The following is a 15,655-nucleotide window of genomic DNA, read 5'->3' as shown; positions in this document are numbered from 1 at the left end:
CGTGTATTACACATATACTACACACGTGCAGTAAACTAATCAATTTATTATCAAACAGAGAAACTGTGAGTTAATTCGCTAAAGTCTAATATATTTACAAAGCTTTTTACAATGAACATGTAATTAGCATATCAGTAGCATCAGACAAAAGGTTAACATAAATGCAAATGCTCAGATTAACCCTCAGATTAGCCCTACTTTGCTACTTTGTATGCTAATATCTTCATTAGGAGGAAACGCTTAACAGACAGGATTTAATATGTAGATTTTCTTTGTGAAGGCTTAAAGAAATAAACGGTAAAATGTTTTTTCCACCAGCCTGGTTAATAAGCCTATTTAAGGTTAGATTTACAAAAAAAAAAGTTGATACTGTTTTCAAACGCCCCACTTTCCAAAGATTACACAGTTCAAATATAACTGCACACATGCCATGGTTTACAACTGGCACCTAATATACAAACACATGGTAAATCACTTAGAAAGCTTGGAAGGTTGGTTTCATTTGACATTTGGAATCAGCAGCTTGGGTTACATGTGAAAGCAACCGAATACAGCGCCATCTGGTGTTTGTGGAGAGGAAGGGTGACACGAGGGGCCAAAGGTGGTTGACTGCAATGCAGCATAAACACACAGCTTGTCTTGGCATTACCTGTTCCCCATGCAGCGTTAGGTAAGCAGCACTCGCAGTACGACAAGAGCTAAAACTCTCAACACTTCCCTTTCGCTTTTAATGCGTTCTTTTGAAGTAAATCAGTGAATTCCGGTGAAAATTCGAGACTGAAATAATCAGGACATGTCGCTAAGCCCCCTGTGACAGGATCGCATGACAGTGCATATCAAAACAGCTTACGGTTTGTACTTCTCTGAAAATTAAGAACCTAAAGTGACAAGATGTCGTCCATATTGCCAGCTACAGGGGCTGATGTGTCTGCGTGCGGCTTTTTAGCGTTTTGACGTTAGCGTGAGCGTCGAGGAGACTCTGAAGATCTGAGGCAGCATGTTGCTCAGCTGGTAGAACATCTCCTCTGAGATACTCTGACGATAAAAAAAAATCAGAAAGACAGATTGATGCCACATTCGTAAAACTGCTAAACACTTTCACTTTGTTAGTGAATAAAACAAATCAAGCAAATAACGTTATCATTCAGAAATGTTATATTGCGGTTAAATTAATAAAAACTGACAGCAAAGACTTTTACACTGTCAGAAAGAAATAAATGCTGTTCTTGTGAACTTTCTATTAAAATGAATCATGGTAATATTAAACAGCTGCTTTCAGATAAGAATAACGACGCTGAAAATTCAGGAAAATCACAGGAATCGCTTAAAATTTTGAAACATAAATACAATATAGATAGGTATTTCCACAATATTAGTGTAGTGTATACATACACAGTGCAAGTAGACAGTGTGTGGGACATCTAGGGGGGTTATTTTAAAGGGTGCTAAAGAGTAAAGCAAGCAGCTGTGAATGTGAAGACTCCCCTGAGCCTATAAGCACGTGTCAAACGATGGGTACTATTGTTTGAAAATATAGACTGTACTATAATAATTTAATTAATCCATTGCAAATGAATTTCCTGAATGTTGTTGTATCGTCCACGAGGTCAAATCCTACCTGTGGAACAAGGAACTGGACAGTCCGTGAGATTCCTCCATCCCAAGAGGCCATTTCCATCATAAAACCTGTAAAAGCCAAAGAAGATTTCAATTCTTGTTTTCTAAGCGTTACTACATTATTCAAGATGATGGAGAAAATGACTTCTATGGATTGGTAGGCACGTAGATGTGAACAGTACTGGATAAATCTACACATACTGACCTTAAAAAGTAAATAATATAATATTAATCTAATTCATTTAGATCAATATTAAGAAGAATAACATGTAGAATGTAAACAAATTTGGCATAATGATATAATATATTGATAATCAATGAGCATTTTTGCAGTTTTAAATTTAAGATCTTTGCTTGCACACCTTTCACACACTTGAAGACCAGCTCAGCTCGCTTCAGACACCAGGGAATGGTCATCTCCTGTACAGACGAGGGAAAAACAGAAAAGAAGTCGGTGACAGAGATAATATTTAACCAACATACCAAACCACTTCTTGTAGAGCAACATTTGCACAAAGTGAAAAGCTACAACCTCTTACGCAGGGCTATTCAGATCCCCAATAAACTGTTCTTAAAATGACATGATACTTTCATTAAAAATTGTATTTGTTTATTTCTAATAAAGCCATATATTGAAAATAAATAAATATATGATCACTCATTTATATGTAACAGAAATGCAGTATAAATGCAGCAGCCACACCAATCTTGCCGTTTTCTACAGACTTTCACAGTAACAATTATTTTACAGACATACGGCCTTAAAACGAATCCTGTCCGAATCGACCTCGGCTTTAAAACATCCTTGGCCTTTGGCTGGGAGAACACACAGTTCCTGTTCAGATGAAAAACATTTCCTGAACACTGAACATTCCTCAACATTGGCCTGTGGTCTGAGAGGCTGCGATTGAGGCTTTCATTTACCCACAACTGGTCGGTGCAGACGGCCCGATCCAAAATAGACCAATTCTAAAGTAGACGACAGGGTTTTAAGGTTGAGCGTGCAAGCTAAACAAGACAAATGAATCTGGTTTGATCCTAAAGTTAAAGAGTTCAATTTAATCAGGATACAAAATACTGGTTATTGTCCATTGTTTTATTTTTATGTCAAACACTGGTTATTTACTGGCAGATATTATAGATATATTATTTATTTTTAATAATTATAATTCAATTTTAATGCCTAGCATTTCTTTCTTTCTTTCCATTCATTTTAATAACCACAAAGTAGTACAGAATTGTTTGTAAGAGAAAGCATGTCCTTTTCATTTGCCGCACATCAATGCAAGCCAGATGACATGCTTTTTGGCTTGTAAAAAATTTACACTAATTAAATGTGCACAATGAGACAATATTTTCAAGAATTATAGAAATGCATACTGAATAATAGAAACATATACCACAACGACAAAAATGCCATTTGCCTCTTCAGGGCAAATACATAAGATTACATGTAGCACGACGCAGGTGGAATATCAAATATTATGTACATAATATGAACATAAAAAACGTACATCACATTATGTACATTAGTACATTATGCATTACCTACAGAGGGCACCCACAGCCTGGTGACGTGTCATTTTACAGATTGATTAAATTACGTTTAATATTTGACCACATGCAAACTCGTTGAACGGACCACACGCAAAACGTTTATTTTCAAATTACGATGTACAAGAAATGGCATGTATTAAATGGATTAGAAAAAGGTTGATGCATTCTCCAGTGTGGCAAAGCTTTATAAACGATTTACGGCGCTAATCTAGCGAGATAATACACACAGTTTTCCCAAAAGAACCTTATGCGATTCAAATTCCCGGCGTATGTGGAGGAAGAGTTTAGCCCCTTTCACACACACACAGTCTTTACTGGTTAATAGATCTTGCGTGAACAACCAGATGACCTTTTCAAAAATGTGTTCCGGCAATCATATCATTCTTATGGAGATGGCATGATTACTCTGAGCTGTTTACAAAGCGCCGCTGCTTTTTAATTAGTTCTTCCATATAAATATGCACTATATGGAGATGCGCTTCTTCCATTCATCGGGGCTGCAACTCGGATAGCCTACTATGCACGTCTCATGCTTAAGTGCAACAAATTCTGACTGGCTAGTAGTGTTAGTTTGGTTCAGAGTGAAAGCTGTGCTCCTCTCATGCAAAAATCGTTGACTTGAAAGTTTTTTCTAAATGTATGCACGCACCCCAGAGATCCAGCACGGTGCCAGAAAACTTTAAGCCCCAGGTTAGACTGGAACTGAAATGTTTTGTTTGGCTGTTTGTTTGCGTGTTCTAGAGATAGATGCCAATGTAAAGGCCAAATCCTCAACAATTCCCACAAAAAACATTTAAATGATGGTAGTTGGCAGACGAAAGCTCTGGAACACCCTAAGATTGTTATAGATTCCAGTTATAGAAAGCTGAGGCTCGGTTGGGTTTTTGAACACCCTACGATATTGGCAATGTCTTCAAATACCATTTTTACAGATCAACATTGCGTGCATCAACAAGAAAGCTCTATTCGTGATTTCCTTAACAAATACTTGAAAATGTAATAAGTTAATATAAGTCATTGTTTTAAATGTATACAATAATAATGCTTCTGTAGGATCACGCATGTACTCTTACCTCTGACATGTCATGCACCAGCAGCAGCGGGATGGTGATGGTGGTGACGTCATGGGTGCAGCAGACCTTCAGGATGTTCCTCAGGCCCATGATGGCTGGATCCCGCGCTGTGATGTTTCCCGAACGCACATTATCATCCACACAGAGGTGGAACACAATATGAACCTCGGACAGGTTTGAATGGCGTGTGATGTAGAATTCACCTGAAGAGAAAGAGAGCACAGCATCCAGTGTTTCGACTAATCCAACAGAGCGCTAAAAGCAAGAGACGATGTTAAAAATACCTGGGAGGATATTGGAGGAATTTCTGTCAATTATCTTGTTTTTGTCTTCACTTCCTCCGTTTCTTGGTATCTCTATAAAGCAAAAAAAAACGAATAAAGTGAAAAAAACACAATGACATCTGAATCTCTGAATTTCATTGCAAATCACTTCTAAAAGCTTATATTTTTGTAACGTTTTCGCCAAATGTTACATGAGCATAAATATTTCTAGATGTCTTTCAAAAGCAGAGGAATGCAAAGATTGCATTTATTTGATCAAAAAATCTGTAATAATGTGACTATTACCACACAATAAAATCTGAATCTCAGCGATTCATTTCACTGCAAATCACTAGTCACTGTGTTCTCTCTTTCTGTCAAAGTTATGTAACAGTGTTCATTAGATATATAACAGTTATTACAAACAGTTAGCAAAATGCAAAACTGTATCAGAGCATTCCACTTTCTGCCAAAACATTTGTGCACGTTGAAAAAATGTATATCACGTTTCATTGTAGCTAGTCCCTGTCGAATGAAACCGAACACTTCCTCGCGGTGAGACTGAAGTCAGATATGTGATGGTGCAATGCAGAGGTGCTGGTTTTGGACGGACGCAAACACACACAGTTGTTGTGTCACTCACCGGGCTGCTCTCTCTGCTTGCTGCTGCGCTGAGCTCGAGCGTACAGCACCACCTGCTGGATGATGTCCAGCTGCTCGTCCACTCTGGGGAAGTGGAAGTCTGTGCACTCCTGAGACACGGTCGAAAAGTCTGATGCCATAGGAATAATGGGAAATGCCGTTTATACCAGTTTGCAATGTCTTTTTGATTAGGTTCACCTTTGCAATGAAACGGATGTGATACCTCTCTTGATGCCACTGTACGAGTTGACTCTGTTGTCGACCAGCAGCACCAGGCCACAAAGCGATGTGGAGTACAGCGAGAGGGCGGTCTGCAGGCGCCGTAACTTCACCCCGCTGCTGCTGTGACGACGGTGCTTACAAAAGTCCAGCACATCAGATCGCAACAGACGTAGATTGTGCATGGTCTTCAGCTGAGCCCCTTGAAGACAAGTATAGCGAACTATTAAACATTAGCAAAACTTAGTTTATAATGAGCTTGAGAGACAGACTGAAAACACATTGGAAGTGGGTGTAAATTACCACGGCAGTTTGTTGTATGCGGGTATTTTTATGCAGCGTTTTGTAACAGCCAATGTTTCCAAGGAAACACCATACCTAAGTGGATGGTGAAGCTCTCCTCCAGCTGTCGCTGCTCCTCGAAGAGCCGGGCCCCCGCTTCCCCTGCCTCCCCCAGCTGACCGGGCTGCACCTTGATCTCCTCGCTGAAACACAAATAACAGGCTCAACTTCTGAAGCTCTTCAGCGTCCATCAATCACAATGATAAATAGGGTTGTTTTGCCATCGGCTCAAGAGTAACACTAGTCACTCGTGTGCTACACGGTGTCAATGTGTCAAAGTGGGGATGTCGTAAAACGTAATTACAACTTAAACTACATCTAATGAGGTGGCAAGATCATTTATATCCGAATGAAACTGAATGAAATTGCTAAGACAGGATTTCTTGAGCAGGAAACATCTGCGTCAGCGTCTTTGAAGATGCTACATTCTTCTCGATTCCCACGACTATTCACTTCCCAGCATGATAATTCATCAACTCAATTTTAAAGTATTTTACTAGTGTAGTTTCTCTTTCACTCACTTTATAGTGCTGTTGTTGGGGTTCTGCAGGTCCCGGTGAAGCTTCATCACCCATTCCTGATACTCTTGTTTCTGGATTCCCGTGACTTGCTTCAGTTCACTGGCCCACTTGTTCTCCAGCACCTTCCAAAAAATACAAAAAACAGCTTTTTATTATTATTTATCTTCTTAGTTTTAATCTGACTGTCAGATTGGTCTTACCTGTTGTGCATCAAAGTGTTGGGCAGCGACAGTATTCACATCCTGGTCACACAAGGTCTTTCCCAGCTCCTGCATCACTTTGTCCATCTCAACAGCCTGTCTGTAAAGACAAATTTCATATGCTTTTATAGTAAAAGTCAAAACTTTAGGCAATTTCGACATGTTTCTTATGAAGTAGCTTAATTGTATGATAACTCTTATTTATTTTATTATTTACCTATATCACCATATACCTTTAAGTATTAAGGCCAGTTTTACAGACAAGGCTTAGTCTAAGCCAGGATTTAGCTCAATTGGGGAATTTAAGTAGCTTTTATAAATGTGATTTGAAAATAATATTGTGCATCTTCAGACAAAACAATAACACTTACAAATGTTAAGATGTCAGTGCAACTTAAAACAGCTCAAATGTGCATTTTAGTCCAGGACTAGCTTAAGCCTTGTCTGTTAAACCAGGGGTTGAGGTATGAAAAACATTCATAACGTGATTAGGAAAAAAAAACATACAACTGATCATAAGCAAAAGACATAATGTTGTTCTTTAAATAGAATTTATATCTTTTAATATAATCTACTCCATCTGAAAAGTAATAGACTTCTTTCAAAAACATTATCTAACAATAAAGCAATATCTAACTTACCATAATTTTGAAACTGTAGTGTATATATTAAAATATAATGATTTATAATGATTTGCTATAAAAAAAAAGTGTACATAAATAAAAGTACTGCATCTACAACAATTTGCAATTAAGCAAAACGTAACTTTATTTTTGATAATTACTCGTAACTCGTAGTATCGTAACATTCTGCATTTATGTTGGGAGCTCATTATCCAAATTACACCCCCTGGCATTTTTTCCTCATAAAACAGAATTTCATCTGAAAGCGCCCTTCCAAACAAACCTCTCCTGGAGTTTCTTGAGCTCCATGTCTCTCTCGCTGATGAGCTCAGAAACACTGACAAAGTAACTGTGCTCCAGGTTGAGAAGAGTCTCTGAGGCTGGGGAGTGGATCAGTTCATGATAAACGCTCGCGAAATCCTCGTCCCAGTTGGCTTCTTCGGGACGAGCGTGTTCCAGTGTAGTCTACACACAGAAACGACACAAAGCACAGACATTCAGATCCACAGATCCACAAGAGTAGAAGTTTTCACATGTTTTGTCCATACTTTTTTCCTTAAATAAACGTGTAAGCTGCACATCTATTTTAATACTATTTTTCTCAATTAACTTCTGCCCTCATACTGCACATATAGAACAACCTGGAAACTTGATCACTGCTTTAAATAAAAACGTAAGAATCTTTTTACGCAAACAACCAGGTGGTCGTTAAAAGGCCATTTGATGGGCTTGAAATAGATTGGAGAGCATCCATGTGTATTTGTGTACGGCTGCTGTAAAAAGTTAATGGTTATCCTGTGTGCATAGCTTGGATAGGAAGGGGAGGGGGCGGATTCTGCTTTCTTTTTATAAGTTCGCTGGAGCAAGTGGAAGCAGAATTTAACCTGCAATACTTTGAAGTGCTAATTCAGACGGTCAGGTCAACCATCTTGAATGTGGAAATAGGACAGATATTCAGTTTCAAAGTAATTTCTCGTGTGGGCAGAGTCAAAATGATTTATTGGTTTAAAAGACCATTTATATTCAGTAATATTATCGATTTAATGTTACTGAAAACTAAATTTGACTTGAGCTAAATAATGACACAATTGCCTTCTGTAGAGATGATTACAGCTGAATTAAGCTCCTTTCGTGATTAATAATCATTGAAGTTATTGAAATGCATGGAAAACAACACTGAACTAAATTGAGCTGAATAATAATGGCACTATTATTTTTAGCTACTCTTGCAGCTTAAATTGTATTTGTTTCATTAGTGGTGATTTTTACATGAACACTGTTTTTTATTTTCCTGTTTATTAACGTGATGCTCTTTTCAAACTATTTATTTTGTATTTAAACACTATATAAATAAATGTGACTTGACTTCTGACTAACAGATGTATTAAAAACAACTGATAAAAAAATTCATTTAGAATTGAAACTGAAGTGTGTAATTTCTTTAAGCTACTTTTAATGTTAATAAACTATAGAAAACTATAAGTATGACATCTGTATACATTAGTATTCCCTGAAAAGTCTGAACACAGCAGCATGTGATATAAAGCAGCTATTAAGCGAAAGCACATGAAAAAAGTTGTATTATATATTATAATACTTAATACATGTAATTAAATATTTGTACATTTGTACATTTGTACAATAAAAAAATAAATTGAAATAAAAAAGGATGGGCTTTAATAAATTGCTAATGTAATGTAATTTAATAATTTAAACAGACTTTGCTCTCACCTCCGAATAGGCCTTGGCCCATGAATTTGTAAGTTTGTTAATGTCGACATCTCCATTTGTGAGTCTCTGCAGGGCTGCTTCCGCATCCCGGTCATAATCCACTAACGTTTCCCTCTCTATGAAACTGACCAGGCTTTTTTTCAAGTCTAAAATCAATGCAGAAGTTACAGCGGGTATACAGTAATTCATATATGACTTGTAAATAATGCAACGACGATCCGAGAGCTGAATCAGATCATATACGCGCTTAAATAAATGTAAACACATTACCATTTTCTACAAAACAGGGAATTTTATGAAGCAGCATGATCCGTCCATGAAGATCATTGACATTTTCTTTGAGAGGGAAGTGAAGTGGTACTTTGAGGACACAGTGATGTTTTCCTGCCTTAAACTCAAACATGAACTCCTTTTCTATTGTATTGGTTTTCCCTTTGTTTTTCCTCATCTTCACCTGCATTTAGAAGACAGACATAACAATAATCATTTTATAGTATCGACCACAGGAACAGACATAATTATGCATAGTGATTATGAATGCTGTCTAGGTAGGGTAGCTTCCTAGGTGTTGAAACGCAGCCATCCGTTCCTGCAAAGATGCACTTGAAAAGGTGCACGTCTGGCGTGAATAAATAAACCATTGTGATGTCATGTGGTCAGAAGTGATCGTTACACAAACACAGACGTACGTTTTCTTTGAAGCACACATTTGAATTATGTGACAAACGCTATCCAATAACGTCTCACACATCACATGAATAACCCGAGTGCTAAGAAACGCGCGAGACGACGAAACCACAACATACTAAGGGAAATATATTTGAAAATGTAGCAGTGTAGCAAAACTGTGCCGTTATTATTCATGCACTTCCAGTAAATTGTCCAATATTATTGGCCTGCGAGATACTTCCTGCTTACCTCCACTTGTTTCACTCCGCTAGCTGTCAGCTAATCGTCTAGCTTGTGATTACTAAAAGCAGATTCCACACGAAACGTGAATCGCGGTTTGTTGTAGCCTACCTGCAATTTAATTTTGAAATCATTTTGTGAATAATTACTACGCAATACTTCAGACAAACATACAGGCCGAAAGTCAGTTAAAATGTATTTGCTGAAAGTGTTTCGTTAAACGCAATATCCTTTTTTATACGGTTTAATCAAAACAAAAACTATTTTTTTAATCGCGTCCTTCTCATTCTTGTAAATTTACAAGCAAACACTCATGAAAACACATTTATCACGTGTATTATTATTATTATTTCATACGAAAATATCAATTTCCGCAAACAAGCACAGTGTTAATGCATGTAAACAATCTAAACTAACACGTTTAGCAGATAAAGTACCATTAACATAATAATTAATTAGTCCTGTCAAATGATTAATCGCGTTTAAAAATAATTCTTCACATAATATATGCAGGCTATGTGTACTGTGTATATTTCCTACGTAATTACACACAAACATGCTATTCGTGTTTTGAAAATGCATGTATTTAGATGTACATATCCATAATAATATAATTCATACTATACATATTTTGAATATGTAAACATAACAATAATGTTCCATGATCCATGTCACATGAGTATGTAAACTATATTCACCAAGGGAAAATAAAAAAATATATACTGTCCAATAGCATGTTTATGGATGTTTCTGAATGTTAAAATCTAGGTTATTTGAATAACAGCATATGTGGACCTATTGTCCACTATCAATCCTTTCGTGCTGCTGCAGTAGTTTAATATTAATAGTTTAGTATTTTGTGTCAGTGTATCACCGAGGATGAGATAGTGTTGTCACTGAACAGAAGCATGAGGTGTGAATACAGGATTTGTTCTCTGTTACATAGACAAGACCCGTATTAAAGATGCATGCTGTATCAGTTACAGGCAGAGTGACACATTTGTTGAGCTCTTTGTCTCTTGAAGCCTAAATCACGCAAGGGCACTGTCTCTTTTCAGATCCTCATGAGGAAAATATGAGGATAAGGTTGCATCATCACGTGACCTGCCTGCAAAAAGCCTACAGTTATGCAAAATGTAGTTGTTTCGAGTGTTATTTCCATTAGATGTGATATTTTAAAATCAGCATGTGCACTTATGTAATTATGTCATTTTGTCTAACAACGTCTGTGTAATGTGTTGAAAATGTCGTTAAAGTAAAACTGACTGTTGTAGCCATTATCAATATTAATAACCTACATATATCATTAATAACCTACATATATCAACACAACATCTATTGTATCTATTATTATGTTCATATGATATGAATTGAACTTGTTTATTTCACTATTTGTTAAGCTCACAAACATGCAATGATTTATCAATTATATGGTAAACCAATATAAATCATACAAATGGTTAGTTTTTAATAAAAAAAACTGTGCCTTTAATAAATAGTTTGAATATCCCAGAAACATTCAGTCGTATTTCCATTGATCTATAATAGAAAATCTTTACACACACACACACACACACACACACATATATATATATATATATATATATATATATATATATATATATATATATATATATATATATATATATATATTCATATTTCATATTGTATATTGAGTGAATTCTAAACAGAAGTAAGCATCCTTGTGCTTCACTCCCTTCGAAGGGCAGAGCCCTTGATGTGTGTTCTTTTAAAGGCACAAACGGAAATCACATCCGTGAAGTGACCATCACATAACTGGCTGAGGGACTTCGTGAAGTGATTCAGTTGCTCACTTTTGTTTAGAAACGTCCCCACAAACGGCGTCGCCTTCCTCAAGTGCCCTTACAGGGAGCAAGAAAGCCGTTGGGAATTCGCCCGTAACGCTGTCGCCATGGTTACGTCGAGCACCACAACAAGAGGAAACACGTGCGTGGGAGGCGCGCCCCCTGCCTGCCGCCCTCATCATCAGTTTCACTATGCGCGCTCCCGTTTACTACAGTGCACAGTTCTCCATCGTAAAGATTGCATCTGAAGAATTTTGTCATACGCGGATGACATTTCGTACACCCTAACAAGTGAGAACTAGTGATCTGGCTATGGACAAAAAGTAAGTAGAAAACTGCTAATTGTGCTGTGTGTGTAGTTTATTTTATTTCCTTTTTATTTTGCTTTCTTTTGCTTTTATTTGTATTTGCACAAAGTTGTGCAAGTTATACAATCTGAAAAACCGTAAAAAATATTCTGAAGTTTATGGTGCCATTGAGTGTGCAGGAAATCAAATCTGTAGAGAATATAATGCACAGCATATAGGAATGAATACGTTTGTAACCAGCTGGGGTCACTAGTAGCTTGCAGTAGCATAGCTTCCAGCACTAATAACCGCCGGTGTATATATTTAGTTGAACATATGAATAGATACATATTTATATATGCAATTAAAATGTCATTCAATTATATAAATAAAATTCATATAGATCCTATGCAAATGAGTATATGAATTTTCAAAACTTCACATTTTATTTAATGCGTTAATTGGTGTTTCTTTTTTAATTATTCATGAAATTTACAGCAATTACTGAGCAAAAACTGATTTAAAGTAAATGTAAACTTTTTTTTTTTACTCACAGCATTTTCTAAAACAGAGATATTTTGCTTTGAACAGAAAAGCTGTGAGGAAGAGACTGGAGGCACTCATGAAGGAGAAGAACATTAGTCTTCCTTTGGTGAAAAAGGTAGGTGCACTTTAATGCATTGTCCAAAAGCATGAGTCACGACTCCGTGCAGCGCTGTGTGCGCATAAATAAACCTCCGCTCAGGAAGGTCTTCAAAAACTGGACGCTGAAGCTTTATTCGGTGATAAAATAAGATCTTCTACCCAGCTTACATGCATAGACAACTACAGTTAAGAACACTGACTCATCCAAAGCATGCGTTTGGGGCATATGGATCTGTTTGTTGGACCAATGGCAGACTGGGAAGCGTTTGGTTTGCACAGATGCCCAATAGTCTATGCTTTTTTTGAGAACAGCTATTTTTTTTAAGAGACTTCTTTTAGCAGTCTGGTATCCTGGAGATATTCTGATGTAACTGCAAACCCATGAAGCGGTTATGAAACATGATGTTATGAAACTCTGGTAACTGTTTTTGCTGATGCACTACAGCTCCTTCTTTGTCTATTTTGAAAATGCTGCTATTAATTTGTTTTATGGATGACAGGTTGATGACATTTGTCCTCAGACCATAGCACTGTACGTGTAATACAGGAACAGTGGTGGCATTTTGCTCCATGGCTGACCTGTAGTGTTGTAGAGGCAATATGTCCACCTGTTTGTTTAGACAGTCCTCATTTACTCGTTCAAATGTCATTCCAAACCTGTATGATTTTTTTTTTTGTCCTGCACCGAAAAGATGTTTAGAAGAACGTTCATGCTGCTCTTTTCCAAACAAAAGAAAAATACTTAAAAAGGAAGGATATTTTTATATTATCCTAAACATTTTTTTTTTGTAATTTTGAAGCCCAGCTTCCAGTCAACATCTGTGCAAAAGAGCAACATTAATATCCTGCGAAATCCTGTGAAAGAATAAAGTCAAGCAGGTTTAGAATGACATGAGGGTGAAAAACTACGATATAATTAAATTATTTTTAATGTTATGCACTGCTCTCAGAACCATGCAAAACTTCACTTGTTGAATAGATGCTGCTTGAGAGTAATCAGGCAATGAATCGCCTAGGATTAATCATGGATTTAGTGTTAGACTGTTTTTTGTTCAGTCTGTCTGTAAAGCACGTATTACAAGATGATGCGCGTCTTTGCTTTCTGTCTGAAGAAGATCCTCACATCACTTTAATACGTCAGCTGGCGGAAAAACTGGAACGTTTGTTTTTTGAAGGAGAGCAATTCAATCAGAGTGAGAGGCAGTGAAGACCTTGATGCAACTGGGTTTCTGAAAGATTGCCCACTTCTGCTCAACAAGTTACGCTGCCATGGAAACAGTTGCTGCTTTGGTGCTGGTTTCAATTCTTTTAGTAGAGGTGTTGTGTTCCCACCATTCCTTTGACTGCAGGAGAGATTCACTGAATGTGGCACATCTGAACATGGTGCTGTGCTATCATTAGCACCGGTTTGAGCGAGGAACATACCGTCCATCTGTACTTACTGCTATATATTTTTTTCTAATTTAGGCCTGGGAAGATCTATGTCATGCTATTAATAAATGAATGTGAATATATATATATATATATATATATATATATATATATATATATATATATATATATATATATATATATATATATATATATATATATATAAAATTTGTATATATAGTATTTTTAAGATTAGGTTTATAAAGCATTTTCATACAAGCATTTCTCAAACCTTTTAATTTAAATGTAACTTATATGCACCAAAGAGGTAAAAATGTCATGAAATTTTCATTCATGCTTTCAGGAGCCATGTAAAAACTACAAAAAAAGCTGCTATGGTATAATTATTAAAATATTTTATTTGCTCAACAAAACATTATTAAATGTTATCGTATTATTGGAAATGGTTATTATTAGGGATCATACTGTAGCCGAAACAAAAATCAAGAGATAGTGGAATAGACTAATTGCAATTATGTTTAGTGCAGTTAGAAACTACAAACTTGATCTTTAATATATTAATAAGCAGCGAGTTTGAAACAGCATGCAAGGCTGCTGAGATATCAATCTTGCATCTTAGTTTCATATGCAATATGTTGACTGATTTGGATTTGGTGTCTGATAAACTGTTGGCAGGCCCTAGACCTCCCACCAAGTGTGCGTTGATGATATAGCCATTATCGAGATGAACTCCTCACCCGATAATGTTTCTTATGGGAGCTTACTGCGCTCCTGATGATACTGGATACTTCAAATTAAACCCGGCAATTCACTTCAGTTGTGTCAGAGAGCAGCAGGTTTCACCCTATACACACTTGATTTACACAACAAAACCGTCCAGTGTTTACCCCTTTACACTCGCATATATGCACAAGCTTTAGCAATCAACATAAATACGAAACAGTTAATATGTCTTAACTATATTCTGAAAAGTTCCAAAAGGAGCTTTTCACACTAATGGCATCAAAGATCCACTTTTGTTTCCTCCTTAACAGAACTATTACAAAGATTATTTTTAAACTCTAAAGAACATTTTGTTAAAATTAAAATGTTCTATGTTAAAGTCTCTTTATGCTGAGTACATAGTAGATCTCTTTTAGGTTCCTCGTAGAAGCATTTAGCAAACAGCATCTGAAATGGGTTCTACAAATTTAAATATTGGATCTCCCGGCCCATTTACCTCAGATTTAATGCCCATAGGAACAAGCGCAACTGACAATAAAAGGCAATGCATTTCAATGTTCTTCTGGTCATAGAATGTTTTAGGATGGATAGCAAGACGTTTTAGGTTAGGGAGACTCTGCAATTTACTTGCTTCCATGGCTGCGGTATGCTACGTTTTCCACACGCTGGCAACCCAGGAAACCCAGAAAATATCGAGTAAATTGTCAGTGGGCAGAATCACCAAAACAGAAAAAGACATTCGATACAGAATCCACTTCTCAAAGTACAGTAACAGTTAAAAATTACCTTTAATAACTTTTTTCCACAATACAAATCTTTTACTCAATTAAATGTTTTTAGGGATATTAAGGGTTCTTCAAGGAACCAGCAATGCCAATGAACCTTAATTTTTTAAGAAATGTAAACCAGCTCCCCCTCTCTTTTCAAGCCAACATTGAACCAGCATCAGCCTACCTAAATTATTGACAGGCAGTTTATGAATGAATGTTTTCTTTGGCATCAACCAGTGCCCACTGGATCATCCATAACCATGTAAACGGCAAGCCAACAGCCTGTCTTTCCTTTTGTCCACCTGTTCGTAATAA

General features: G+C 36.6%; 1 protein-coding gene across 1 annotated transcript; it reads right to left on the bottom strand.

The window, feature by feature from the left end:
- Positions 1–26: 26 nt before the first annotated feature.
- c25h12orf4 (chromosome 25 C12orf4 homolog) lies at positions 27–9,817 on the bottom strand. Its single transcript, XM_043228790.1, has 14 exons — positions 9,707–9,817; positions 9,059–9,242; positions 8,789–8,934; positions 7,341–7,522; positions 6,435–6,534; positions 6,235–6,356; positions 5,750–5,856; positions 5,376–5,573; positions 5,154–5,282; positions 4,532–4,603; positions 4,248–4,450; positions 1,980–2,037; positions 1,619–1,686; positions 27–1,035 (listed from the first exon to the last, which is right to left on the bottom strand). Exons 2-14 carry the CDS (start codon positions 9,234–9,236, stop codon positions 943–945), a joined length of 1,656 nt encoding a protein of 551 aa, XP_043084725.1. The 5' UTR covers positions 9,237–9,242; positions 9,707–9,817; the 3' UTR covers positions 27–942.
- Positions 9,818–15,655: the final 5,838 nt, after the last annotated feature.

This window comes from Puntigrus tetrazona, chromosome 25 (genome assembly GCF_018831695.1).
Source record: "Puntigrus tetrazona isolate hp1 chromosome 25, ASM1883169v1, whole genome shotgun sequence".
Lineage (NCBI taxonomy): Eukaryota > Metazoa > Chordata > Actinopteri > Cypriniformes > Cyprinidae > Puntigrus > Puntigrus tetrazona.
The sequence above is the reverse complement of the archived record's forward strand: the minus strand, read 5'-3'. Positions and strand labels throughout refer to the sequence as shown.

Bases quoted from the DNA above. Each gene is read 5' to 3' on its own strand.
- c25h12orf4 (XM_043228790.1), bottom strand. From the start codon at position 9,236: ATGAGGAAAAACAAAGGGAAAACCAATACAATAGAAAAGGAGTTCATG. The intron at 6,357-6,434 runs GTAAGACCAATC...ATTTTTTGGAAG, and splicing joins AACACTTTGATGCACAACAG to GTGCTGGAGAACAAGTGGGC. The intron at 2,038-4,247 runs GTAAGAGTACAT...TCGTCTGTACAG, and splicing joins TGGTGCATGACATGTCAGAG to GAGATGACCATTCCCTGGTG.